General features: G+C 44.5%; 1 protein-coding gene across 1 annotated transcript; it reads right to left on the reverse strand.

Moving 5' to 3' along the window:
- On the reverse strand, nt 1-24,303 carry LOC136652292 (interferon-induced very large GTPase 1-like). The gene is made up of 5 exons (XM_066629222.1): nt 24,216-24,303; nt 16,673-16,966; nt 12,908-13,048; nt 12,005-12,070; nt 1-5,623 (listed from the first exon to the last, which is right to left on the reverse strand). Exons 2-5 carry the CDS (start codon nt 16,941-16,943, stop codon nt 927-929), a joined length of 5,175 nt encoding a protein of 1,724 aa, XP_066485319.1. The 5' UTR covers nt 16,944-16,966; nt 24,216-24,303; the 3' UTR covers nt 1-926.
- Between the last annotated feature and the right edge of the window lie 2,147 nt (nt 24,304-26,450).

The raw sequence follows: 26,450 nt of genomic DNA on the forward strand, positions 1-26,450 counted from the left end.
GGCAGAGTGGAAGAGGAAGTGTGAGGGAGAGGAGGATGGTGGAGTAGAGCATCCTTTTCCAGTCCAGAAGTGAGAAGAGCAGGTGCTGGCACAACACTGGGTATTCCACCTCAGAAACAGAACATCTTCTGCCCATTTACTGACTCACCACTTTGTATCATAGGTTCAAGGCAATCAAGATATTTTAATTCTGGATCACTGAAAATAAAACCACAGCTTCTCTTCAATAGGTTTTCAGTTTCCTGGAGCACAGACACACGACCTGCATACCTGACAGTAACACTTCATGTTTCTGATAAAGGAAGCTCTCTAGCCCTCATAAATTTATCCTGCAGTAAATGTTCTCTTCTTTAAAACTGGGGAGTGGGAGTATCCCAATGGCTGACAGGCTGCTATTGTAAACCAGCAAGGTACAAATATATTGGGTTCTATCCTAAATTCTCCCTCTCCCCCCATACCTTAGGCTACAACTGCTATTAGATGACCACCTCACTGTACATGCACACAAGCAGAACCATGAGGAAGAAAGGCATTATATGTGAGCAACGTATGCAGAACAGTGTTGCCTGTAGGAAAGAGAAAAGTATTTATTGAATACTTGAATCGAATATGCAAACATAAAACAAACATTCTAGAACTATGAATGTAAATTCTGTGACATTGCTATGTCCTACACATGGAAGACAGTTTGTATTTAACACTTACATTCTAAATGCACTTAAGAGGTTTACATCGGATTCTAACAAAGCAGTCTGCAAAGACTCTAGCATTTTCCCTTGTTCTTTGTATGTAGCCTACCATATACTAGGTCAATAAGGCATCAGCCAAGGGGCTTTTAGTCTCTGTCAACCTACTTGTCACAGGCAGTGTTTCCATAACCAGATTAGGCACTTGCATACCAAGCTGAAAATTGCAGCAAGCCACCATTACTCCATATTAAAGGCTTCTTGGATGCTCTCCAGTGCTTGTTGCTTGGTTATATTCTTCCAATCATCCGGGAGGTCAGCACACACAGCAGAATACTCCACTGCAAACTGTTTGTTGAACTCACTGAACACAAACTTCCAGTAATCCGAGGCTGAGATGCTGGGATCAGGCTGGATACGCCAGTCAGGGTAGTAAGTACGATACTCTTTATAGGGATGCCATTCAAACCCAGTTTCCAGATTCCTAAAAGAGGCATTTGAGCAAACGTCAGAAGAGCATAAGGAATACACAAGCTTATCTGATTGAATATATCGATACCGCCCCAACCCTTGAGGTCGATGGACTGATGCAAAGTGTTCTCGGTGATTGCCCCCTCCAGCTTCACAGGGTACCTTGCAGAAGGGGCACTGCTTCCCACAGCCAAACACATGCTTGAAGATCTCCTCCTGGGGCTTAAATGGAATGCTTGATAGTACCGTCTCCACACTCATCCGAGACCGTTCTGAAAGAATGTCCTCAGTCACCTCAGAGATAGAAGCCTGCACCTCCTCTGAGAAAGGTCCAGCATTGGCATCATTGTTGAAGAGAACAACATCCAAAGCCTCTTTGGAAATGACAAGCTCTTCACGCATCTCATGCCTGAAACACTCCAAGAATTCAGCCAAAGTTTGTTCTGCAGGGCTCTCCAAAGCCTCTTTTGTCTTCTTTATCACAGCAGACAGGATTCTTTTCTCCAAAACAGCCAAGTCTTTTCTCTGCCTGTAATGCTCAAGCAGGTTTGTATGGATCCAAGTAGTCACAAAATCAGTATAGTTATTTATATACTTTACATAATCATCAAACTTTTTCTTCTCTAGCAATGACTTCTGCACAGTGAACTGAAAGAAGCTCCTACTCCCATACTGAACAGATTGCCCACTGCTGAGAATATCATCTACTATTTCTATCCCAAGCCTCTTGTCGAGGTGGTCCACCAGAGCTGGTTTCAGACACAGATCACAAAAATCCTTGGCTCTCTTCTGACAAGCATCTCCCTCATAATAAAGGTCTTTGAAGATAGAGAAATACTGAGGCTTGAGGTTTTCCAGATGTTGATGAGGGTTGTTTGCCTTGAAGAAGTCATCATGCATCTTCTGGAAGGCATCAGCTGCTTCTCCCATAATGTAATATTTCAGTTCCACTTCGAAGTACTTGGAGAAATTAAATTTCTGAAAATCCTTTCCTTGAAGTCCATCATTTATTATCCTCAGCAATTCCTGGCAATATGTCTCATCATAGTCCCTCTTTGTACTAACTTTCTCTGTAACATAACTTCTACAAACTTCAATCAGAGAATTAGCAAATTCCTGTGCACCACTTAGATAATCTGTGAAAAAATTTTTTACCTTTACCATTAGTGATGTGTTTAAATATTTCTTTTCCATTGTGAATGGGGTCCTGCGAGTGACTGAAGTGCGGGATAAATCCTGAAAGACCTGATTGACCAAACTGCCTTGATGGTCCAAATCTTTTCTAATCTGACAGTAAACATCTAGACGAATGTCACGATGAGTTAAACTATTAAGTGATGATAATTCCAATAAGGATTCTTTCCACATGTTCTCAAACTCCTGTTTGAGTTCCTCAAAGTTCAGTTGGCTTTCCAGCTCTTTACACTCTTTCAAGAGATTGTTCACCTTTCTTTCCATGGTTTTTGAATATCTGGTTTGCAGATTATCCACCTTACTTTGCCCTTTCCTTATAAGGATTGTCTCTTGACACTTATTCATCGAATACCTGTCCAGCTGCTGCCGGAGAAACTTTGCACTTCTGATAAAGTCTTCTCTGTACTTTTCTACAAGGTGTAAGTTGTCTCCACCACTCTCAAAATAGCTCTGTATGCATGCCAACATCTTTTGCTCTCCATTATACAATTTCTGTTCAGCTTCTTGCCTTAACTTATCAAATGCACCAGCTTCTATATCTTCTACAGAATGATTCTGAATGATGGCATCAGCTTTGGACACCCAGAGATGCATCTCCTTCCGAAAATCCCACTCCCATTCTGAATATTTCACTGCAAGTTGGTTATAAGCATCCACGACAAGGCTATTCCGGAAGCTGAAGATGAAGTTTTCATGTTTAATGGCATTCCACAGGCTCTTGACCCATTCAACAAACTGAGGGATGTCTTTAGATGACCTGTTTTGAGAGGAATTACTCATGAATTCAAATAGGTACCTCTTAAACTCTGATACAGATTCACTGTATCCCAGATTCACTGGTGCCATGGGTGGAACTCCATGCCACAAGCCAGGGATGTACCAGTTGTGTTTCTCTGGATCATAGTCCATAATGTCCGAAAAGGCCACTTCCCGGCCTTGTTTCTCCATCCTTGCTGCAGCTTTGGTCATTTCATTGAGCTGCTCCAGGAGGCGTTTCCTGTCTCTCATATTCTGATCATGGGCAGACACATCACTGACATTCTGGTGGACAAACTGGCAGTTGGGTCTATGCCCCGTGTCCTCCATCCTCAGAAATGCATGGACTACAATCTGCAGGATGTCCTTCATCTCTGTGGCATTCTCCATAGCCAGGTTCACGATAGTTATGTCACTCAGCCCAATCACCAGGGTGGCCAGTTCATTGTCGTGTTCATAGCTGTCCTCCATTTTGGCCAGCTCTGGGGCCTTCAAGCCTTCTGTGTCTATCACCAGGATGAAATCACAGCCAGTTTCTGCCTGCAAGTTTCCTGTGACTCTAAGGAGGGTCATGAATGCTCCTCGTGTGCATCGGCCGCTGCTCACAGCAAACTGCAGCCCAAACATGGTATTGAGAAGGGTGGACTTCCCAGTGCTCTGCACCCCCAGCACAGTGATCACCATCATTTTGGACTGACCTCCTAGTTTTTTATGGAGCTCAGTCAGAACATCTGTTATCCACCTCAGAGGGATGTTGGATGCATCTCCATCGATGAGCTCCACTGGGAAGCCTTCCAGCATCAGGTCAGCAGCTATCCCTGGCAGGTGGACAAATTGCCTTTTCTTCTCTGATATATTGCATTCTTTTACCATTGCACATTCTGCCTCATAGAACTGCCCCAACTCCCGCATGAAGTGCTCCACCCCCAGGGAACTAGTGGAGATTAATTCATCCAACTCTGCTAATTGTTGTGGATCAGTTCCACCAATGCTATTTTTCTCTTTATATTCCTCCCGTAATCTCGACAGGTTTTCCCTAGCGATACAATCCAAGCAGAACTTAATCCATTTCAGGAAGTAATGTTTCTCCTCTCGGTGCAGATTCTGTATCCCATTAATAAATTTTGTTATCCCATCAGTAAGGTCACATTGATTTTGCTGTACCCGTAAATCCATCCTTTTCTTAATAAGCTGTGATCTGTAATCTTCTGTTGGAGTATCTGCTTGCCCCTTCATCCTGCACAGCTCTTTCTCCACTTTGGCCACACTTCTCCACAAATCCCCTTGGAGTTTCAGCATTTCCTTTTTGTATCTTGGAACATCTACTATTTCTTCAACAATTTCTGTAGCATGTGAAATCCCATTGCGACAGCCAGGTGTATCCTCATCTACCTGCATCCCCAGTTCTTGGCCTACCTTAGCCATTTGTTTCACACTGACCACCTTTTGATGGGAGTTCAATATGTTCTTCATAGTTGACCGAAGCTTCTTCACAAATTCTGTGATATTTTGGCTTCTTTCTTTCACCAATAGTTGTGACTTTTTCATGTTCAACACTGGAGCTAACTGGTTGAGGAACCCCAGTGTTTCCTTTGAACTCCCACCTTCAGAGTTCAAGATAAAGTAATATTCAGATGCTGATCCCCGGAGAGTCAACAGCATTTCATATTCTTTATCACAAATGTTCTCAGTAACTATAAACACAGCTGAGGATACTTCTGTTAAAAAACTAAACTGCGCCCAATGTGACTCAACATCTCCACGGAGGTTTAGAACTGCAACAGGCTCTGGAAAAAGATCTGAATTTTCCCTCCCACCAGGAAAGTACCAGGAGATTTCTACCAAGCCATCACTGATCTCTCGAGGAACATTCCCACACTCCATATCACGGTGTACAAAGAAATCATGGTGCTGTTGAGGGGGACTGAGGACCTCATTGAGGAGTTTAGATTTGGAGAGACTGCAGCTTCCCATTCGCACAAAGGAAATGGTTGGCATGGAGGTCAGCACCAGGCTCTCCTCTCGGAAGCCTCTGCTCTCAGAAAGGGAGTGGGGCCTCCATTTTTTCACTATGTCCCTCATGCCCCAGAGGGTGAATGTGCATTTGGGAGCATCAAGAGGAGGGAGGATCAAAGGGATTGCAAATTGGCACATGGACATTTTAAGCAGGATCTCCTGTTGAAGGAAGTTGTCTGAGTGAAGCAAGATGGCACAGAGGACATCAAGGGGGTTGACAGAAACTGCCGAGCCCACCTCCCTCATACAAAACACCTCACTCCCCACTTCAACCTCCTCATCCCCACATGAATCTTCCTCAGCCTTAAGCACCAGGCCAGTGTTCCTGGCTGTGCCATTGAGGGCCATCAATTTTCTCAAGAAGTGCCAAGGTAGATCTTGCAATGTCTGAGGATCTACAGTCTTCAACGTTTCCAAGTTGATTTCCAAGATTTCTCCCATGGTGAGCTGCTTGCTGTTTCTCTTAAGACCCAACTTCATCAAAAAGTTTGTAACTCTTTCTGTGGAAAGGAAAGGAAACCATTACTCCCATGAAGTGTGCCAGTGTGTTGGAAGAAGTAGTTTACTTAGGAGAGAGATTTTCCACAACCACAGTCTTTCACCAGAACAAGGCAGAGCTTGGTGGGATGTGGGAAGGCGAATAGAGTATTTTCTAGATAGGACTGAGGATTCCACCAGTTCGCCAAACAAATAAGGCTGCCAGTACTGGCCGAAATACCACACATTTATCCCTCAGTGTCTTACAGTCATGGAATGCTAGGGAAAAATGTAAATATGGGTATAGACATATTGGGTTCTCTGATCAAGGCTTGTGCACTCTACATTTAATAAAAATTCTTGAGCTACTGTGGAATTTTTACCAGTAAAAGATACATTCTGAAATCAGTCTGAATACTGCAACCTTTCATGAGTTTTTTTGTTTTGCATAATTATAACCTGCTTCAGCTAGAAGCAGGGAGGGACAAAACCCATCATTCTTTCTGGGGTGAAGTCCTTCCTTTTCTTCCCCACTGGCAGTGTCTCGGGCTCTGTTCTTGCCCCCTTCCTCTTCTCTCTCTCAGTTATCTCATCAAAGCTTATTACTTTCAGTAACATCTCTACAGCAGTGGTACCCAGCTGTACTTCTAAAGTACCTCTGAACTTCCTCCCTTCAGTAAAACCTGCATCTTATCTGACATTTCTGCTTGGATTCTTCATTGCTGTCTCAGGCTCAAGATGTTATTATTAATAGGATTTCTATCTCGCCTTTGTCCCACACCAAGGGGGACTCAAGGTGGCTAACAATATCAACATAAAATAAAATATATATTAAAAACAACTAAAACATTTAAACCCCAGAATTACCACAATTAAAATTAAGTCATTAAAAAAAAAAAGCACCAATATATCCAAGACTGTCAAGCCATCTCTTCCTACTTATCCATGGACAATGTTACCATCTGCCCGGTTGAACAGGCTGAAAGACTGGTCGCTCTCTGACGTTTCTCTTCACCCATTATTCCCTATATTCAGTCTATTGCCAATTCAAGCCACTTCTCCCTGTACGATATTATAAGCAAATGGCCCTTCCTCTCTGCAAAACCTTTAGTTCATGCCTTGGTATTCTCCAGCTTCCTCCTTGCTGGGCTTCCAGTGGTTCAACTCAACTTCCTCACCTCTGTGCAGCACTCTATTGACAAAATCAGTCATTACTCTGGCCATATCACTCCCTCCACTTCTTTTTAATTGTTTTATTATATTGTTTAAGTGCTCAGAAAAACTATTTATGGGCAGAGCAATCCTAGGCATGTTTACTTGGAAGTAAGTCACCTTGTGCTGAATGCTCTCTCTTCTTAAAAAGTGTATTTAGGATTGCAGCCCTCTTAATGTAATATATATGACATGACATAACCATGCTACGTTGTTCTGAGATGCGCTTCCACTATCTAAACTTGGCACATGAGCAGGACATACCTTCCAACATTCCAATGCGGACACAGATGGGGTGTGGCAGTGGCATAGCTAGCAAGCTTGGGGGGGGTGACACCTCAAGTAACCAAAATAGCTAAAATTGCACATTTACCATCATGCTACATACCGTTGGATACGGAATGTATAGCAGAATGCAATGAAAAAACTAGAGTGAAATATCTCCATTCTTTCAAAAGTTATGGCCGAAAAACCAGAAAACAAAAAATGCAGGGAGTCCTATGAAAAGTCAACTGAGCCACATTGCGTGTTTACTCGCAAGTAGGCAAAGCGCATTGGAAAAGTGCAGACTGAGAGGAAACTAGCACCAGAATGATCCCGATCTGGTGAACGCAACCCCCCCAAACACCCAAGAATACGAGCCCTATGGAAATTGAAACTAAGCATTTACTCGCAAGTAAGCACTTACTCACAAGTAAGCAAATGTGCCTTGCCTTGTGATCAGGTCAGGCAAAGGGGAATGGGAGGCCATCAGAATGGTTCCGACCTGATGGAACTGGAGCTCCAGAAGGCAGCCCCTCCATAAAAAGAATAAAACAAGAGGCTTGAGAGGGTAAGATGAATTTTTTCTATTTTAGACTTGTAAAGCCAGGTGGGTTCGGATAATATGGTTGAAATATAAGAACTTACATTGAACTGGGTATTGGCTAGAGCTGAAAATCTCACTGATTTTTTTTGTAAGAGGGGTGTTATTGCAGGCAGGCTATAAAGAAAATTCACTTGGAGGCTCAGGGCTGGCTTCCCCTTATTTAATTATTTATTTTTCTTTAATTTAATTACTTATAATTATTTTATTTTAATTTACTTGATGTCACTTTCAACCCTGACATCACTTGGAAAATTAATTATGTCGTATGGGGTGACAAAAATTTATGGGCCGCGGGTGTCAAATGACTTAGCTATGCCACTGGGGTGTGGGATCTGCTGACCCAGGAAATAGAGTCTGGCAGATGAATTAACAAACCTAAGTCACATTGCAGGTGTGGCACACTACACTTTGTCCAAGGTTCAGTTCCTGGCACATCTACTAAATATCTGAAGGCTGGGAAAGACAATTCCTGAGATCCTGGCCACTTCTGCCTGCTTACTCACACTCCCCCAAGCAGGGCGGCAATGAGAACTAGATCCATGGGCATGAAAGTAGGCAGAGGAGGCTGCTTGTGCAAGATGCAGCTGCCTCATCCTGTTGGTCATTCATGTGTGCTTCCCTTCCAAGCAATGCAATGCTGAGGATTGGGTCCACAGAGCACTTTCTCCTCTTGCTCATCTGTTCTGTCCCTCTGGATAATAGGGCCAGCACAGCAGCCCCAGGCAGACAGGAAGTGACTTTGAAAATTACAAAAACACACAGAGCAAAGTAAAATTGAAGCTATCACTTCTTAAATATTGTGTTTTTCATAGTAGAACATTTCAAGTTAAGGTTTATGACTGAACCAGTGTAAACAGTAGATCAACACAAAGGAAATCTATTTGCTGGCAGGGCTACAGTGTTCCCCCCCCTTTTAAATTGACAATAAGAGTGACCCTTAAAAGAATGCGTATTTGTTTTGCTTAATTTTCATATAATATTTCTATTTTCTAACTTCTGGGAGGGGGTGAAAGGTGAAAAAAGAGAATATGTAGCTTTCATTATAATGAATCTTTCATTATGGTGAAAGATTAATTAATCTTATTAATGCATTTATCACAGTCTGAAAATTCTTCAGCCACAATCTCAGCGCACACTTAAAATGGAGCAAACCGCACTGAACACAGTGAGATTTACTTCCAAGTGAACGTGTATAGCAGTGGTTCTCAGACTGTGGGCCAGTACCCACCAGTGGGTCATGACCCAATTTTCGGTGGTGTGCAAAAGTTACAGGCTCACAAAAGTGACAGATTGTGTGCCTCAAGGGGTAAACAAGCTGCTAACAAGGGGAGCACTGCTGCGCACTCACCATTATAGCCACATCTCTTGTTATTTATAAATCAGGCAGCAGCCTCTAGGGTCTCTAAAAGACTTTGGGAACCACTGGTGGATAGGATTATACTGTCACTCTGTCCACAGAGTATTTATGCACTTTTGAAGCAGCAAGTTAAATTAAAAAAAATTCAAGTTTTCATTTTGGGTTCTGTCTTCTTTCCCCTCCCCTACCTTTAGGGAACTCTTAGGTGCTTCCAGTCATGCTTCATCACACTGGGATGAGGGGGTGAGGGATGAGGGGAGAGTGCAGGGTAGTGAACTCCCTCTACATCCCTGAAGGCTGGCCCTCAACCCTGCTTCCCCTTCAGAAGTTTTCTTCTAGGCCCTCAGGCAGACCATCAAAAGAAAAAGCAGGAACATGGCCGACAGACATTTGTGACTCCCACGAAGGGACTCATAAAGAGCCTCTTTACCTTCATATCCCTTCATTAGATTACAAACCAAGGGTAGGAGGCAGCAGGCACTATCTGGATGCAATTGCATCTGGAGAGAGCTGTCCTTGGACTTTTAAAGGTTCTTGTCATTGGGTGACTTTGAAAGCAAAGCCAGGGAAGTTGTTCATACAGAATCGTGTGTCTGGGGAGAGCATAACATATGGATAGCCCTTACACAGACTTACAATGGTGGTGTTATTGGGTTGCCTACTTATAAATTAATCTCTGTAGCTGTCCTTTAATAGCAGTCCAGTCTGCAGCCACTGAGAATAAAAAGCTTCACCTGCCCATTTCTGCACCTCAAACTTCTGTTTGCAGGGAGAGAAGCAGGTCAGAGCAGACTTTTCCTGGTTAGCAACCCTAATTGTATCATATTTAACTATCATGGCTTCCTCCAAAGAATTCTAGGAGTTGTCGCATGGTGAGGTGCTGAGACATTTCTATAAGAGAACATCAGGAAAGAAGCTGCAGGCTGCAGGCTGACCAAGGGAAGTAGGGCCTAGTGGTTAGTGCTCCAGTGTGCTTAGCTAGAAATACAGTCCATATTGCTAGGGACTTGGGTTGTCCTAAGAATTCCAGTCGCTGTACATGGTTGTGCCTTCTGTGAACCAACATTAGATTCCAACAACAGATCTGGCAGAACACACACACAAACATTTCTGTGTTTGAACTTAAAACTATGTTTGGTTGTGTCATAGTGTTGCCTGCTTGGATGAGAGGAGACCACTTGGCCTCTCCATTCTTTCACCTAGACAGGCAGGTTTGGCACATGCCACTCTCATTAGGAGGCTTGATTAGCCCAGATAATTAGAGGGACCAAATATACCAAAGCATGTGGCTGTTTGGGAATAACAGCTTTTGTGATGCTGGGCCAGCACAGGAGTCTCTGGGGGATCAGAAGCCTCAAAATAAGGAAAAATAGGCGGAAAGGAAAATAAACAAGGCATATATCAGATACAGACACCCTTCACATGACAAGGCAGATTAGACTATGTGCATCAAGGGTTAAACAAGCTGCCACTTGGGGGAGCACTCATGATTGCCTCAGAGGTTTGAGTGGCTGGTAAAATGAAACTTTCTTTAGGTGGGTCCCAATGCTGAAATGTTTGGGAACCATCGCACTACTCTATAGTTTTCAACCCTGTTTCAAAAATGAAAGCCAAGATTATCAGGATGCTGAATGTCATTCCAAAATACCATTTTCCACTCTTGCGTGATACGCAATCACATAGAACAACCACAACATTAGTCATGCAGTTTATTTTCAGGGAAGATAATTTTGCACACATCCTGTTCTCTCGACCCTTAAACAGCACGTTTGTGATTACAGTGCGAATGAGGAAGTGAACATTTCCACTAGGTCAGTTAAGCAACATAGCAAAGACTGGCCTGCCATTGCTTTGCTGGTTAGGAGTTCCTAAAGGTCAATGAATGTGTCTTTGTGGGGGCCAAGTGCTGGTCATTGTATCATGAAGCCATCTCCTAATAGCTCCTGTAAAGAGATATCTGGATCCAAATTGTGTTTTTTAGTGGATCAACAGGGCTTGCCACAATTTTTAAGAGTCTCTTCAATAGCAAAGCCATCAGAGCTTAGGGAAAGGCAACTTCCCCCCTCCCCACCAGGTAAAAATATTATACAGTTGTCCCTCATGTTAGGCACAAGGGATTTGAGCAAATTCAACAAACAAATTCAGCAACTCCCCAAAAGAGAAGCACAACATTTTTCAACTGCACAGACAATTCTGTCTGCTATTCCTCTTATGCTTCTGAGTGAGCCCAAGATTGGAAAATGAAGCTGCTGTTCCCTTAGGGCACAATCCTAACCAGGTCTACTCAGAAGTAAGTCCTATTTTGTTCAATGGGGTTTACTTTCAGGAAAGTGTGTTTAGGATTGAAGCCTCTGGGCCCAATCCTAATCCAATTTTCCAGTGCTGGTGCTGCTGTGCCAATGGGGTATGCACTGCTTCCTGTGTTGGGGAGGTAGTCACAGAGGTCTCCTCAAGGTATGGGAACATTTGCTCCCTTACATTGGGGCTGCATCAGTGCTGGAAAATTGGATACGATTGGGCCCTCAGTCAGTCTCAGTTCCCACCTGCCCCTCATAATTTTTAAAGAGACAGTACCTTTTATGCCAATGCAAGGGATCTTCAACACAATTTTGAATATACACAATTGTAGCTTTGTGTGACAACTCTGGAATATAAACCTTGCATAAGATGATGAGCAACTGCATAATATCAGAAGTCTCATGTTCCTTTTCCCCTCCAGAAGAAGTTAAAACCTGAGTTCACCACACTGGAACTTCTCATTTGAAAAGGAAGTACAGAAGAATGTTTTACTTTTGTCTGCCTTCCCCACCCAAGTCATAGATTTGCTTGTGGGAGAAACTGAACCACTCAATCCAGCTTGTTTTTGTTCATGCAAAAAGTAACTTCCTGCACAGGAGCCCTGTTTCCATACCATAACTTTCTTCCAAAAAAAAATTCACACAGCACCTGGGGCTGCAAAATCCTTACCATCAAAGACATCCATCTCCATCACTTCTTGTTCAGGCTCTTGTTTATCAGATACATTTTCTAGATCTGCATTAAAAAAAAATTGCAAACATAATAGAAGACTTAAGTAGCACATTAGAGTTATTCTTCAAGACATGAGAACATTGTGGTAAGGGTTGCATACCCCACCCCCACAGAACTACTTTACCAGTGACATCCCCCTTTCCACAGTGGCTCAGGTGCTAGAATGTTCTGGAATCATCACAAATGCTGCAGAGGGAGATTCAATCAGGGAGTGGTGGACATCAGTTTAGCTTCAGTGAGGGAAGTAAAGTTTGGTGGGAAGAAAGCTTAGGAACCTAGTATGTTCCTAATACTAGTCCTAGTACTAGTCCTAGTATGTTCTAGTACTTCCCTAGTACTAGTAGTCCTAGTACTAGTCCTAGTATGTTCCTAATGTTTCAGAGCAATTGGAGAAGCTGGAGTGCAAGAAAATAGATGGAGGAAAAAGGGTTAGCACAGCAGGGTGGGAAGCTGTGTTTCACTGATAGAAGAGTGTGTGAAAAAGTCTGGAGGCCACAGTCTGAATCTTTCACATAACGATTCAGAACAAACAAGATCTATATCCTCAGTACAATATACATCAGGGCTTTGTGTGGACAGAATGCAGCTTCACTGCCCAAGATATTCCCAGTAAACTCCCAGTTTTCATTTTAATGAGGTTCCTTGCTCTCACAGTTACTAAGAAATGAAAGCAGTGTCATGGCTCTAATTTTGAAGATTCAAAGAGTGACGCACAGCTGAATTATAGAGATCGAACTCTGAAGTCACATTGTAGGGATACTGCCTACTCCAGCACATCACAGACAAGGCTGCGTAAAATGAAGTTAGTCACTCTAAGTACCGACAAAGTATAGGCTGTACCTTCAGAGCTCTTGCTTCCGTTCGGCACATGAGGTGCCACAGTGTCATCTGGATTTTCTGGTCCATTCTTCTCCAAAACCTTGGCTTGACTGGGGTTACAATCAAGTTCATTTTGATTGGCGCATGCTGCAGAGGCACAAGCTAAAAAGAAGATTCTCAGAATTAAACAGAACAGGACTTTATGGATTGGTAGTTTCATCTTCTCAATTTCAGAGAGATCATTAATTTTTCTGCCACCTCTAAGAATCCTAAAATTATATTATATGATGACCCTGTTCAGCACAGCCTCCAAGTTGCATGCAAAGGAAAGAATAATGAAGGTATGATTAGCATAAGGACCCTGCCTTCCCATCACCACCAGGTCAGTTAGTACTTATGCAAAGCAATAGTAAAGAGCGATTGCACAGAAAAGGGTAGAAGAGCATTTCTCCTTGTTGCCAAAATTATGTTCAGCTCTTGCTGAGCATCTGGGCTATCTATCCTCCTAGGAATCTCCATACTTCATTAAGGTAGCCCATCATGTAGAGATGAGACTGGGGCCTGAATGAAAACAGAAGGGTCAAATTATGTGGTGTCAAGGGGACTGAATGAGATAAAACAAGTGAGGTCCTTGGGCCTATGGCTCCCCAAACATGCTTGGCACTCCATCATTCACTTGGATTTCTATGAATAGGTTGCAAGAAGTGAAACTTCATCTCCCATTATTGACCTCACACCAAGTTCAGGCTTGATGATCCATCATTCCCACTCCTACCCCAAGCTGAACACAAATTGAGGAAATCAGGCTCTTGAGCAACTCAATATTATGCTTTAAAAATGACAAATTGGGTCCATAGTTCATGATCTGGGAAAATTTCAGATTGAAAGAAGTCACCAACATTTCATCAGAAGGAACCAGAAATGCAAGTATTGCTCAATTTATCAAGGGAGAGTTGGTTCCTCCAGGGGATAATTTTGACACATATGGAAGAGATCAGTCCCTAGTCACCCCAAACCATGAATGTTTCAGTATATGAAACTGAATTTGCTCATATTCATCCTTTTGTCATTCTTGCCTCTCTCATTCCTCTGCTATCTCTGGGTTGTCTCTACCATTGTCTGTATTTAGATTTGAAGCCCCATGTAGCAAAAATTGGGTATTTCTGCATCACTCTAGAAGCCAGTGTGTGTTGAGGCGGTCAGACTATGACCTGGGAAATCCAGGTTAAACCAAAAAGCTTATTGGGTGACTTGGGCACGTCACTGTCTCCTAGTGACCCACCTTAAAGGGTTGTTGTGAAGATGGAAGGGTGGAGAACAATGTATGCCATTCACTCCATACTGCTTGGAAGAAGGATGGAATGAAAGTGTAATACCACATCATTAGTACATTTATAAGTGGTTGACTTCTAATCCAGAGATAAAAGGTGTCCCAATCACTGTTCCTTTTTTTTTGGGGGGGGGGGGGTGCACCTCAGTTTTTGTAATTTAAAATCTACATTTCCAGAGCTCAAGAAAGAGGTTTAAAAAAGGTACATGAATAGTTTATTTCCTTGCTGCTTTGAAAAAAAGAGAGTGTTACATTAAGGCTGCAAATCCTATACACTTATTTGGGAGTACGGCCCCTGTTAAACTTGACAAGACTTACATCAGAGCAGACATGCATAAGAGTGGGTAGATACCCTGAGGGACCATTCCTATCCCATAGTTCAGTGCCAATGCAGCCCCAAGGGGGATAGGAAGACTCTGTTGCTCCCTCCCATGCCACTGACTGCTTCAGCCATGGCATGGCATGGCATGGCAGCCATGGCATGGCTGCTTCAGTGCTGGAAAGTTGGATAGGATAGGATAGGATAGTTGGATAAGATAAGATTGGGCCCTGAATCAGGAACTGTTTCCTCTCTTTGTATCCAATGAGGATTCTGTTATGTAAGCAACCATAATTTGTTAAACCAGTTATCCACCAACAACAAAGGAAGACCGAGATGATGTTTGTTACTCAACAGGCAATTCACCTTCAGGAGCCGGGTTTGAGAACAATGCCCTGCTGGGGTGGGGACAGCAATGAGATAGAGGATAACAGTTGGCACTCTGAATCTTTGCATCAGCAGAGGAAGAAGGGTGGGGCAGGGAGAATGGACATGCAGTGGCATTGGGAATCCAATGCAGCGTTGGAGGCTTTGCCATCTGGAGTACAGCTGGTTTAGGTTTTTGGTTCTGGGCTTGTAAATAAAACATTGAGCAAAAATGTTGCACAAGTCTGCATTGCTCTCTCAGCCACAAGGGAAATAAATCCGGTAGCATTCCCCTGGAACTTCCCACCACTCAGGAAATGGGCAACACTCAGCAATCCTTTCTCAACCCATGCATGAAACAGGGAGGAAGCTCTTTTCATAATGGGGGTCAAAAGTACAAAGTTCTGCTTGCATCTCTTGCCGAATAATCTGACTGCAATGCAAGCCATCGTCCATGAGTGAGAAATAGAAAGTCAGAGGGAACAAGCAAAGCTAATAAAATTCAAAGTAAGGATGGTGTCCCACTAGCCCCACTGGTGTCAGGTTTAATAGCTGGCATCTCCAGGTAAGGCTGGGAAAGACTCCTGCCTGAAATGATGAAGAGCCACTTCCAGCCTGCATAGGCAATGCTGAGCTGGGTGGACCAATGGCCTGACTCAGTGCAAGGCACCTTCATATGACCGAATCAAGGAATCTGAGTTCACAATCCTTACACAAATACACCTACTTATGAATCCACCAGACCCCACCCTTTCCTTCCCAGAACTGGGAAGGAACTCATAATTATACCCCAACCCAAGTCTACCACTAACCTAGAGTTTAGTCTTCCAGAGCTCTTTCCTCTATCCCAGAGGAACACAAAACTGGCTGCGTAAGTGCAAAAAGCCCTTTCTGCACATACTCAGGGTCTGTCTTTTCCTTCAAGTGTGCCATGGTTAGGTTCTGCTACTGATCATTTTCTGGGGTTGATGATGTCTTAGATTAAGCCCTGACTCCATCTAGGCACTTGCAATCTGTCAGTCTCAGTTACCCTGTCTGTGAAAGGGGGACAATAGTGGCCTACACTCATAGGTGTGTTGCAAGGTCATAAAACCATAGTGACATGATTATTTAAGGTGCCGCTGCATTTATGATTAATTATGATAATCATAGTGCAGTAAAATTAAGGTCATTTGCACTCCTTAGTTGTTCTGGACTAGAATGTTTATTTAATACAGAGCAATGGCAATCAGATTAGGTCATAATATCCAGGGATTCATTTACAGATCATGTGGACATGGATCCTGCAAGGCAGGGCTTCTCAAACTAGGGTGTCGTGACGCCCCAGCCTGCGAGCCCTGGCTTCTGCCCCCTTAAGGGGCGGGGGAAGACAATGACACAATCCCCAGGATCGCATTGCTAAGGGGGGTGCAGGAACTGGCATGCACTTACCAGTCCCTGCTGCAGCCTTCCAGAGATGTGAGGAACCCTGGTTTTGCAGAGGCAGAGCTTGATCACTCCGTTTTCACTTTCTAAGCTTTGGGGAGCCCTGTGGAGGGTCGCGCAAGGCTCCCCACACCCCTGGGAAGCTGCAGCAGGGACTGGTAAGTGCATGCCAGTCCCTGAACCCCCCTTAGCGACGCGATCCTGGGGACTACATTGCTGCCTTCCCCCACAAGGACTTACAGCAGCTCAAACTCTCCCAGAGAGTTGTAAGGGATACCGTGTATAAGGAGATCTGAATAACCACATAAAAAAATTATTCTGAACAGCATCACTGTTATGAACTCACCACTTGCCGGAGGCCACAGATCAGGAGGCAAATCTTGGAAGAGGCTCCTTACGCCTTCCAGAAACTGCTGGCAGCTCTGCTCCCCTTTGATCTGTATCTTAACCAAGAGTTTCCGCATCTTTTCCTTTGGGTTCACCAGCTTATCCAGAGCGTCATATTCTTCCTCGGAGATGAAGCCCTGGGCAGCTGCATCATCCAAGATTAAATCAGGAGCTTTTTGAAGAAATATGATGAGTTTTTCACGGCCCCTTCGGATTGTCTCAAAAGCCATGGGCAGGGAGAGTGGTAGCTATCCTGGAGAAAACAGACATGGTCCAATGTTATTAGACTGTGATACATTGTTATACATTGGGGTTTTACAACACAGAATGGGGTACATCACCAATTTGCAGCAGGAACAAGCCACATGTGAGCGCACCAAGGAGGAGGATTTTTTTTTTTTTGGTAACATTCTAAATCTGTAACAATTAATGTTAGATCAGGGCCTGCTCATCCATGAGGCCAACTGAAGCAGGCAGCTGATTGCTGGGAGGCCTGCTTGTCGCCACTGCTTCTCCTTCAACTCCTAGATTGGAAAAGGAAATGTGGAAGGGAAGAAAGTGCTAAGCCTGAACATTGTAGAATGGGAGAACAGAGACTGGCACATCATTGGGGAAGAAGGGGCAGCATTTGGCATACTGCCTCAGGCAATTTTGACCCAGCCATCACGGGTCTCCAAATCCCGGCCCGGGAGCCAGATGCGGCCCATGGCAAGCCTCTATTTGGCCCACAGCCAACCTCTTGTCCTTTGAAAGCCTCTGGCCCGCTTGTCCAAACATGACTGGAACTGTGTTCTGGTTATGCCTGGAGGGTGTTCTAAGGGCCAGAGAGTTTGAATGAATAAGCCCATTCATTCATTCACTCTTCTAAGTTCCATCTCTAATTTATTTCTATAAATTTTATATTTAAATGTTTTTCCAGTCTTCAACACTGTGCCAGATATTTGATGTGGCCCTCTGGCCAAAATGTTTGGAGACCCCTGAGTTAGATTAAGCTACAGCTTTATGATCAATATAAAAGGCATCACCAATTAATTGGGCAGCAGATTTTTAGAAGTTGTTAGTATAAGTGCTTTCAAAAACTGAGGATAGCAGGCATCATCTGGCAAATGGTATCATGGCTTGCCTATCTCCAGTCTCCCCCCCCCCCAAACTTGGGCTCTACTGTGTCATGCTAACTGTGGCTTGATTTGATCAAGACCACAATCCAGGGTTAAAACTAGCCCTACCAGGAAGGCTGCCACTACCCCTTACTGCCATTCCTTGTCAGGAGAAATTAAAGCCTTTAGGCATCCCAGCTATGCAGAGGGGACAGAGATTCACAAGTTGCAGAGCCCCTTCCCAGCACTGGCAAAATACAGTAACATGGTCAGACCTGGACTTAGAATGAACCAAGATTTTTCCACCCAGTAGATTTTGTAAATGTATCAAAAGGGAAAGATAGCAACAAAACTTTACAATACAATTTAGGAATAATACAAGGCAGACAGAAATCCACCAAACTAAGCTCATTGTTAAATACCAGCCAACCTCAGCTTAGGAACATAGCTTAAGAGCACTAAGATACTGGACCACCCCCCATCTATCACACCAAGTGCACCCGCCCACCCCTGAACTTTTTATACCTGTATTTATTTAATAAAGCTCACCTTCTTGAAAGTTCCCACCAATCAATAACCTAAAATCCCCAAAGGTTCTGGAAAGGATGACACAACTTGCCTCGCCCCCTCCCAACTGGTAAACTCAGCTGAAACCAATTCATCTTGGCCTGGAAGAGCCCACAACAATCTGACAATCAGATGCCTCTCATAAAACAGTTTCCACTGCTCATCTCCTCCTGGCACCAGACAGTTGAAAAGGTTACAACCATCTGATAAGCCAAATGCCTTTCACACCAAATGCTCTGGCTTCTCTCTTAGGAGGGGAGACACAGGCTTATCACTGATGCTAACCCTGCTCAGCTAATCTGTTATGCCTGCATTCTCTGGCAAACTTTTGCCAACACTGCTCATTCACATGTACATGTGTGTCATGCATGTGCGCATGCACACAAATAACTGAAATTGGGGAAATTAGGAATCAAGAGGTCAAATCTAGCTGTGTGACAAGGTTTGGTACCGTTGCTATGGAGTAGTGATGCTAACAATCTCAGAGTGCCTCAAAATGAGGCTAACAGGAACCACAAGACAGAACTTTTCAAAGATAGTTTATTAAAGAAATATGGATAACAAATAAAAGGCACATTTAATTTTTGATCAGTTACAGAGACGAGAGATACTTGCAAATAGCTGTATTTGGACAACAAGAGTTAGTTGGAAATGTGACTGGGTCTACAATCGTATCCACACTTTCCTGGGAGTAAGCCCCATTGACTTTATTGGAACTTACTTTTGAGTAGACATGCATAGGATTGGGCTTTTAAATTTTTTTTGGGGGGGAGAGAGTTAGAGAACGGCTATGAAGATTAAAAAAAAAAAAAAAAAGAGGAGGTGAAGGAAAGATCATCTATCCGAGCCTACAGGTTATGGTTTGGGTGCAAAATCCATCCTGAGCAGTAAGGCAGGAGTGCAAAATTCTAGGTTCCAGAGGAGGCTTTCTTCTGGAAAAAGAAGCCTCCAAGTACAGCATGAGTACCACAGCTAGCTTCTGAAGTGACCCCCCCCCTTTCAAAAATGGAGGTTTCTAGTAGCAGAGAAACTTCAAGACATCTTGCTGGAGAGAAAGCTGGCTCCCAGCTGCTAGTTTCTGAAGTGACCTCCCAGTCTTCTTCCACAGCAGGGAAGTTACAGAACTTTTCACAAAGGATTTTTTGGCAAGATAAAGGAGTTTGGTGAGTGTGAGGTGGAAGAGACAGAACACAGTGAGAACAGAACACAGCCTTAGTGGCTGTTCTTGGAGCGAGCATTTGTGATTGTCTGGTGGTGAGTGTGCTTTCTTTACTATGTTTTACGAAAGGTATAATCCTTCCTGCGCCTGCTGAAGTCCCTTTGCAAACTAGCGTTGCAAAACTTAGCAGTTGGGAGCAGTGAGAATTTCTAGCTAGGGAAGAGGCTTCCCTATTAATCCACCACTTCCTCAATGCTTCTGGCTGAAGTGGAAAACTAGACTTGGGGTGAGTGCGAGTGTACAGTGAAGTCTCTCCGGTGTCTCTCTCTGAGTGGGCATGTCACACCTTCCCTATGCATCCCTAGGTGAGTCTCACTGTGTGGGGAATAGGAAGGAATCAGGATGAAGAGGTGGCATGAACTTGGAGGAGTAAAGAGGTGAGGGATTGCGGATATAAGCATTACCTGCAGCCATAGATCTGGAAGGTCTTGGCCTTAATGGAGAGAGGTGAAAAGCGGTGTGCCCCAAGGATCTGTCCTGGGACCGGTGCTTTTCAACCTCTTCATAAATGACCTGGAGACAGGGTTGAGCAGTGAAGTGGCTAAGTTTGCAGACGACACCAAACTTTTCCGAGTGGTGAAGACCAGAAGTGATTGTGAGGAGCTCCAGAAGGATCTCTCCAGACTGGCAGAATGGGCAGCAAAATGGCAGATGCGCTTCAATGTCAGTAAGTGTAAAGTCATGCACATTGGGGCAAAAAATCAAAACTTTAGATATAGGCTGATGGGTTCTGAGCTGTCTGTGACAGATCAGGAGAGAGATCTTGGGGTGGTGGTGGACAGGTCGATGAAAGTGTCGACCCAATGTGCGGCGGCAGTGAAGAAGGCCAATTCTATGCTTGGGATCATTAGGAAGGGTATTGAGAACAAAACGGCTAGTATTATAATGCCGTTGTACAAATCTATGGTAAGGCCACACCTGGAGTATTGTGTCCAGTTCTGGTCGCCGCATCTCAAAAAAGACATAGTGGAAATGGAAAAGGTGCAAAAGAGAGCGACTAAGATGATTACGGGGCTGGGGCACCTTCCTTATGAGGAAAGGCTACGGCGTTTGGGCCTCTTCAGCCTAGAAAAGAGACGCTTGAGGGGGGACATGATTGAGACATACAAAATTATGCAGGGAATGGACAGAGTGGATAGGGAGATGCTCTTTACACTCTCACATAATACCAGAACCAGGGGACATCCACTAAAATTGAGTGTTGGGCGGGTTAGGACAGACAAAAGAAAATATTTCTTTACTCAGCGTGTGGTTGGTCTGTGGAACTCCTTGCCACAGGATTTGGTGATGGCGTCTAGCCTAGACGCCTTTAAAAGTGGATTGGACAAGTTTCTGGAGGAAAAATCCATTATGGGGTACAAGCCATAATGTGTATGCGCAACCTCCTGATTTTAGAAATGGGTTAAGTCAGAATGCCAGATGTAGGGGAGGGCACCAGGATGAGGTCTCTTGTTATTTGGTGCGCTCCCTGGGGCATTTGGTGGGCCGCTGTGAGATACAGGAAGCTGGACTAGATGGGCCTATGCCCTGATCCAGCAGGGCTATTCTTATGTTCTTATTAAAGTTTAAATATTGGAGTGGGGGGGGGGAGGATAGGGAAAGAGGCCAAGGAGCGAGAGTCAAGATCTGTACTGAACAATGTTGGTAGAGCAGCAGAGGGCAAGGAGACAGGGCTTTTGGAGCAGGTTGTAAGTCACAGGCTATTGCTATACCTTCACTCCAACTCCTTTCCTCCTATGTCCCCCCCACCACCACATCCACCTAATTTTCATTCTATTCACACAGGCTTCTGCGCCCATCCTGAAATTAATTTGGTGCTGTGTGTTGCTGCAGTGTCTTTTTCACTGCATCCCCTCCCCATCTCTGCCTGCCTTATTCTGCAGGACATTGTGTGGATGGTGGAGAGTTTTGCTTGCCATTGATTGCTGGTATCAGTTGACAACGGAAGTGTCAGGCTGGGGTTGTGAGCCTCCACTCCCCAGCTACAGACAAGCTCAGGCAAGCTGTTCCCTGTGTGCCTCCATTCCCCAGCTGCAGTTTGAAGACATAATAATACACATTTGTGAATAGCTGAAAACTCGTCCTCTCTCTCTTTCTCTCTCTCTTTTTTCACACACACACACCCATTTCCCATCCATCCATTTCTGCAAATGGGATGGTTTGAGTGGGGTTGTTTATGAGTACAACTTTAAAAATGTGTCATTTATTTAAAACAATCACTTCTGGTCCTGTCAGCACAATGATGTCACTTTTTGCTTCCTGCTTAATGACATCACTTCTGGGTGTCCCGACAGGTTGTTGTACCTAAAAAAGCAGGTCCCGGTGCATAAAAGGTTGGGAACCACAGATAAAAAGATATCATCTAGGTGTCAATGTGCTGTTTCTGGTCTAAGCAAGCTGCATGATAACATGGGATCATGCAGCTGCAGCCAGGGTGACCAGAAACCTTGGGGACAGAGAGCCTTCACATTTAACCATTGTATAAAGGAGGGAATATGGGCAGGTGCAACTCAATATGGAACAGTTTAAAAAGTTGCACCTGCCCAGCTTCCCTCTTCTATACAATGATTAATGGTAAAGGCACTCTATCCTCCACTGTATCTGGTCAACCTGGGTGCAGCTCCCCGTCCCAAGTCAGGGAGATTTAGGCTGCAATCCTATAACGTTCCTGAGAATAAGTCATATTTAACTCAGTGGGATTTACTTGCAAGTAAATATGCACATATTATGTGCTGTGAGTCATGGGAAAGCTTTCCCTGTTGAAATGCACCTTGTCATGCAAAACAGAGAAGGGAGGTGAAGTGGCAACACTGTGATCCCAGCTATTTAAACACAGTCATGCTCATTAATATATTTTATTGCATTGTGCTTGTGGCAGCAAAGGCTAGCCAGAAATAAGGGAGGAGAAGTGGACAAAAGGGCAAGAGAGATGGGGAGGGGACACAAAGATTAAGGGCCCAATCCTATCCAATTTTTCAACACTGATGCAACACAATGCAGCCCTGAGGTAAGGGAACAAATGTTCCCTTACCTTGAGGAGGCTTCTGTGACTGACTCCCCACCACAGGATGCAGCACACACCCCATTGCCACTGGAAAATTAGATAGGGTTGGGCCCTAAGACACTGAGAGGAGCAACATCACAAATCACCTGGATCCCATGTTTTCTGAGCCATACGCTGGAGAGGAGAAGCCAACCCACATGCCCTGCCGCAATACAAAATATGAGCCAGGCTAGAGACATGGAGGAAAAAGGAAAAAGATTGTCCAGGTGTTCAGTGACTGGAGCATGTATGCCAAACTTCACCAGCCAAAACTTTGGCTGCAAGTCTCTCACCTGTTATATAAACATGCTTCTGTTATGCATTTGCCTTAACAAATCTCTCCCTTTTGCAGCTTGAGGAGAAGGGAGTGCGTTTCAATGCACCTGCAATTCTGAGAAAGGCTGCCAAGTCACTCCCCAACTTGTACATTTACCTGGCCAGGCCTGCTGGCTAGAACAGCTCCTTGAAGGAAAGAAGTTGGTCCCGCACAAACAGGAACCAGACTATTTTTGAAGTAAATATTTCCTGCTCCCCCTTGCATGGAAGATAATGCTGAGCAGGGATGCCAACTTTCGTTTCTCACAAGGCTCCTGCCTTCCTCTTTAACAGAAGCAATTACAGGAAGACATTCAGGAGGTAAATTATTTCCCATTGTGGTCTCTGCACATCAGTAAAAGCTTCCCCCACTGAATTTTGCTTTGTTACACCGCTGATTTTTATATATATATAAAAATTATAATTTGACACCAGGTCCTAAAGTGATGTGGCCAGTATATATTTTGTATCAAGAATACATACCTGTTCCCAGTCAGCAGACACCCTTTCACATATAATATTCTCTTCATAAAAAGAAATCAAGTGGTCCATCTCAAGTTTCTAGCCCCAATGGCTCCAGAAGAGAGGCTCTGCTACATTTAGAGGTTGGAAAAATGCCCTTGGGAAACCTCTGGCATCTTAGCTACGTGGGAGCGAAAATACCTTTTCTATCCTTTATTGATACGAGAACATAGCATAAGAAGAGCCGTCCTGGATCAGGCCACAGGTCCATCTAGTCCAGCTTCCTGTATCTCACAGTGGCCCACCAGTTGCCTCAAGGAGCACACAAGACAACAAGAGACCTGCATCCTGGTGCCCTCCCTTGCATCTGGCATTCTGACGTAGCCCATTTCTAAAATCAGGAGATTGCACATACCCATCATGGCTTGTAACCCGTGATGGATATTTCCTCCAGAAATGTGTCCAATCCCCTTTTAAAGGCATTTTGGCCAGATGCCATCACCACATCCGGTGGCAAGGAGTTCCACAGACTAACTGCAGGCTGGGTTAAAAAGATATCTCTAGTATTCTAGCTAGTTGGGGCAATGTTATTGTTAAGTATATCTGTATGCTAACAGATCCATTAAGGGGGCATTTGGTAATGAGAAGACCTCCTCTAATTCAGCTTTTGCATCCCCAAAGAAAATACCTACAGTTAGAGGATGTAATTGTAACTGCTTTGCTATCACCACCCCTCCAAACAACATTGCCGTGTTTGTTTTTCCCACAAATCTCTTTCATCTAGAAAGGAAGAGCTTACCCAGATCTCATTCAAAGCAGGAGAAGAAAAAGACAAAAGCAACCTGGGCATATATAGGTCTGAAACGAAACCCAGAACTGTCAGTCCACCACATGCCAGAGAAACGAAACAGAAACTTTCAATCTCAGCAGCACACTGGGGCAAGACCCTTTCCAGCTCCCTCCCAGTCCAGAGAGCAAGGCTGCGCTGCCCCTGAAGCCAGATCTCTGGCATGCAGGAATCAGCCCCTGAAGCCAGATTTTCGTGACAGGGAGAGGTGCTGACGATCCCCTGCGAATTGCTGCTGCTCACAGTGTCGATCACAAAGGCCACCTGCGCTCTGCGCAATCGCGCTTCCGCCTGCCTGCCTCCAGTCTTGGTTTTGCTAACACGGAAAGGTGCTCGCAAGATCTGTCAGTCTGACTGGAGAAGCAAACGGAGGGGGGAAGGGGGGGCTTAAGAGCCCCATCCTAGGCATGTCTACTTGAAAGTAAGTCCCATTATAGTCAATGGGGCTTACTCCCAGGTAAATGTGGATAGGATTGCAGCCTAATTCTTTCTCTTTGGGCTGTTTTGCCCTGCCAAATCACCCACCCCTCCCTCTGCTGCTTTCCCCCTTGCAGGAGAATATTATTGTTATTAACATGTGTATATCTCACTCCTCCTCCAAGACTCCCAGGGTCACGTCCCTTGATAGGGTTCCCACTGTTTTATTCATTCGAGCCCTGTGAGGTAGGCCAGGCAGACTCAAGATGACCCAGTGCCCTTCATAGTCCAGGTAGAGATTCACACTTGCTCTCCCCAATCCACTTCCAATACTGGAACTTCTACAGCTCACATAAGGGACACATGGATTTGAGCAGAGAGGGCATGCTTTTGAGCAGACCAATGGCAAAAGGAGAAAGGGTTACCTGACCACCTCCCACCTGTCCATTGCTCTCCTTTGTGGGTATATGTGTGTTTATTGAAGATATGCTCCCCTGCCTTTCAACCTAAAGACCCGCAAGGTGGGTAAGAGCAGGGTGGTGTAGTGGTTTGGGAAGTGGACATAGACCTGGAAGATCCAGGTTCAAATCCCCCCTCAACTATGCAGCTTCCTGGGTGACCTTGGGCCAGTCAGTTTCTCGCAGCTTCACCTTCCTCACAGGGTTGTTGTGAGGACAAAAGGAGGGGAGCAGCTGTGTACACTGCCCTGAGCTCTTTGGAGGAAGGACGGTATAAAAATTGAATAAATAAATAACAAGATAAGGTATTGTTTACTAATTTCCCCTTGACCCAAATTCCTGTTTGAAAAAGCCAAGCTTTTGCTGCTGTCAGAAGGCCAGGCAGGTATCTCTTGGGAGGGCATTCCGCAGTTTAGGTGCACTGTCCAAAAAGATCCTGTTTTGTTCCCCCACCTCCTCTACCTCTGTTGATCTGAGAGCAGGTTCATATAGAAAAAGGCAGTCCTCAGGGGATCCTGGTTCTGGGCCATTTAAGGCTTTGAAGGTCAAAACCAACACTTTGAGATGGACTTGGAAATGAATAGGATGAACCAGCTGTATAATTGGAGCAGACCAGACCAGATAAGGATCTGGCTACTACTCTGAAACATTGAAAGTTTCTAAACATTTTTAAAGGTAATCCACCTAGAGCAGATTAGTGTAACCCAGGGGTGCTCGAACTTTCAACTTTAGGGATGCTGGACCTTTAACAAGTGTATTTTTTTAGTTGGCAACCTTCAGTCTTGAAAGACTATGGTATCGCGCTCTGAATGGTGGTTCAGCGTCTAGCGTGGCTGAAAAGGCCGATTCGGGAGTGACAATCCCTTCCACACTGGGAGCAAGTGCAGTCTGTCCCTGGTCTGTCTCCCTGGCTATGGGCCTGCCTTCTTTGCCTCTTAGCCTCAGACTGTTGGCCAAGTGTCTCTTCAAACTGGGAAAGGCCATGTTGCACAGCCTGCCTCCAAGCGGGCTGCTCAGAGGCCAGGGTTTCCCACTTGTTGAGGTCCACTCCTAAGGCCTTCAGATCCCTCTTGCAGATGTCCTTGTATCGCAGCTGTGGTCTACCTGTAGGGCGCTTTCCTTGCACGAGTTCTCCATAGAGGAGATCCTTTGGGATCCGGCCATCATCCATTCTCACGACATGACCGAGCCAACGCAGGCGTCTCTGTTTCAGTAGTGCATACATGCTAGGGATTCCAGCACGTTCCAGGACTGTGTTGTTTGGAACTTTGTCCTGCCAGGTGATGCCGAGAATGAGTGAACAAGTGTATAG

The sequence above is a fragment of the Tiliqua scincoides genome, chromosome 5, assembly GCF_035046505.1.
Source record: "Tiliqua scincoides isolate rTilSci1 chromosome 5, rTilSci1.hap2, whole genome shotgun sequence".
Lineage (NCBI taxonomy): Eukaryota > Metazoa > Chordata > Lepidosauria > Squamata > Scincidae > Tiliqua > Tiliqua scincoides.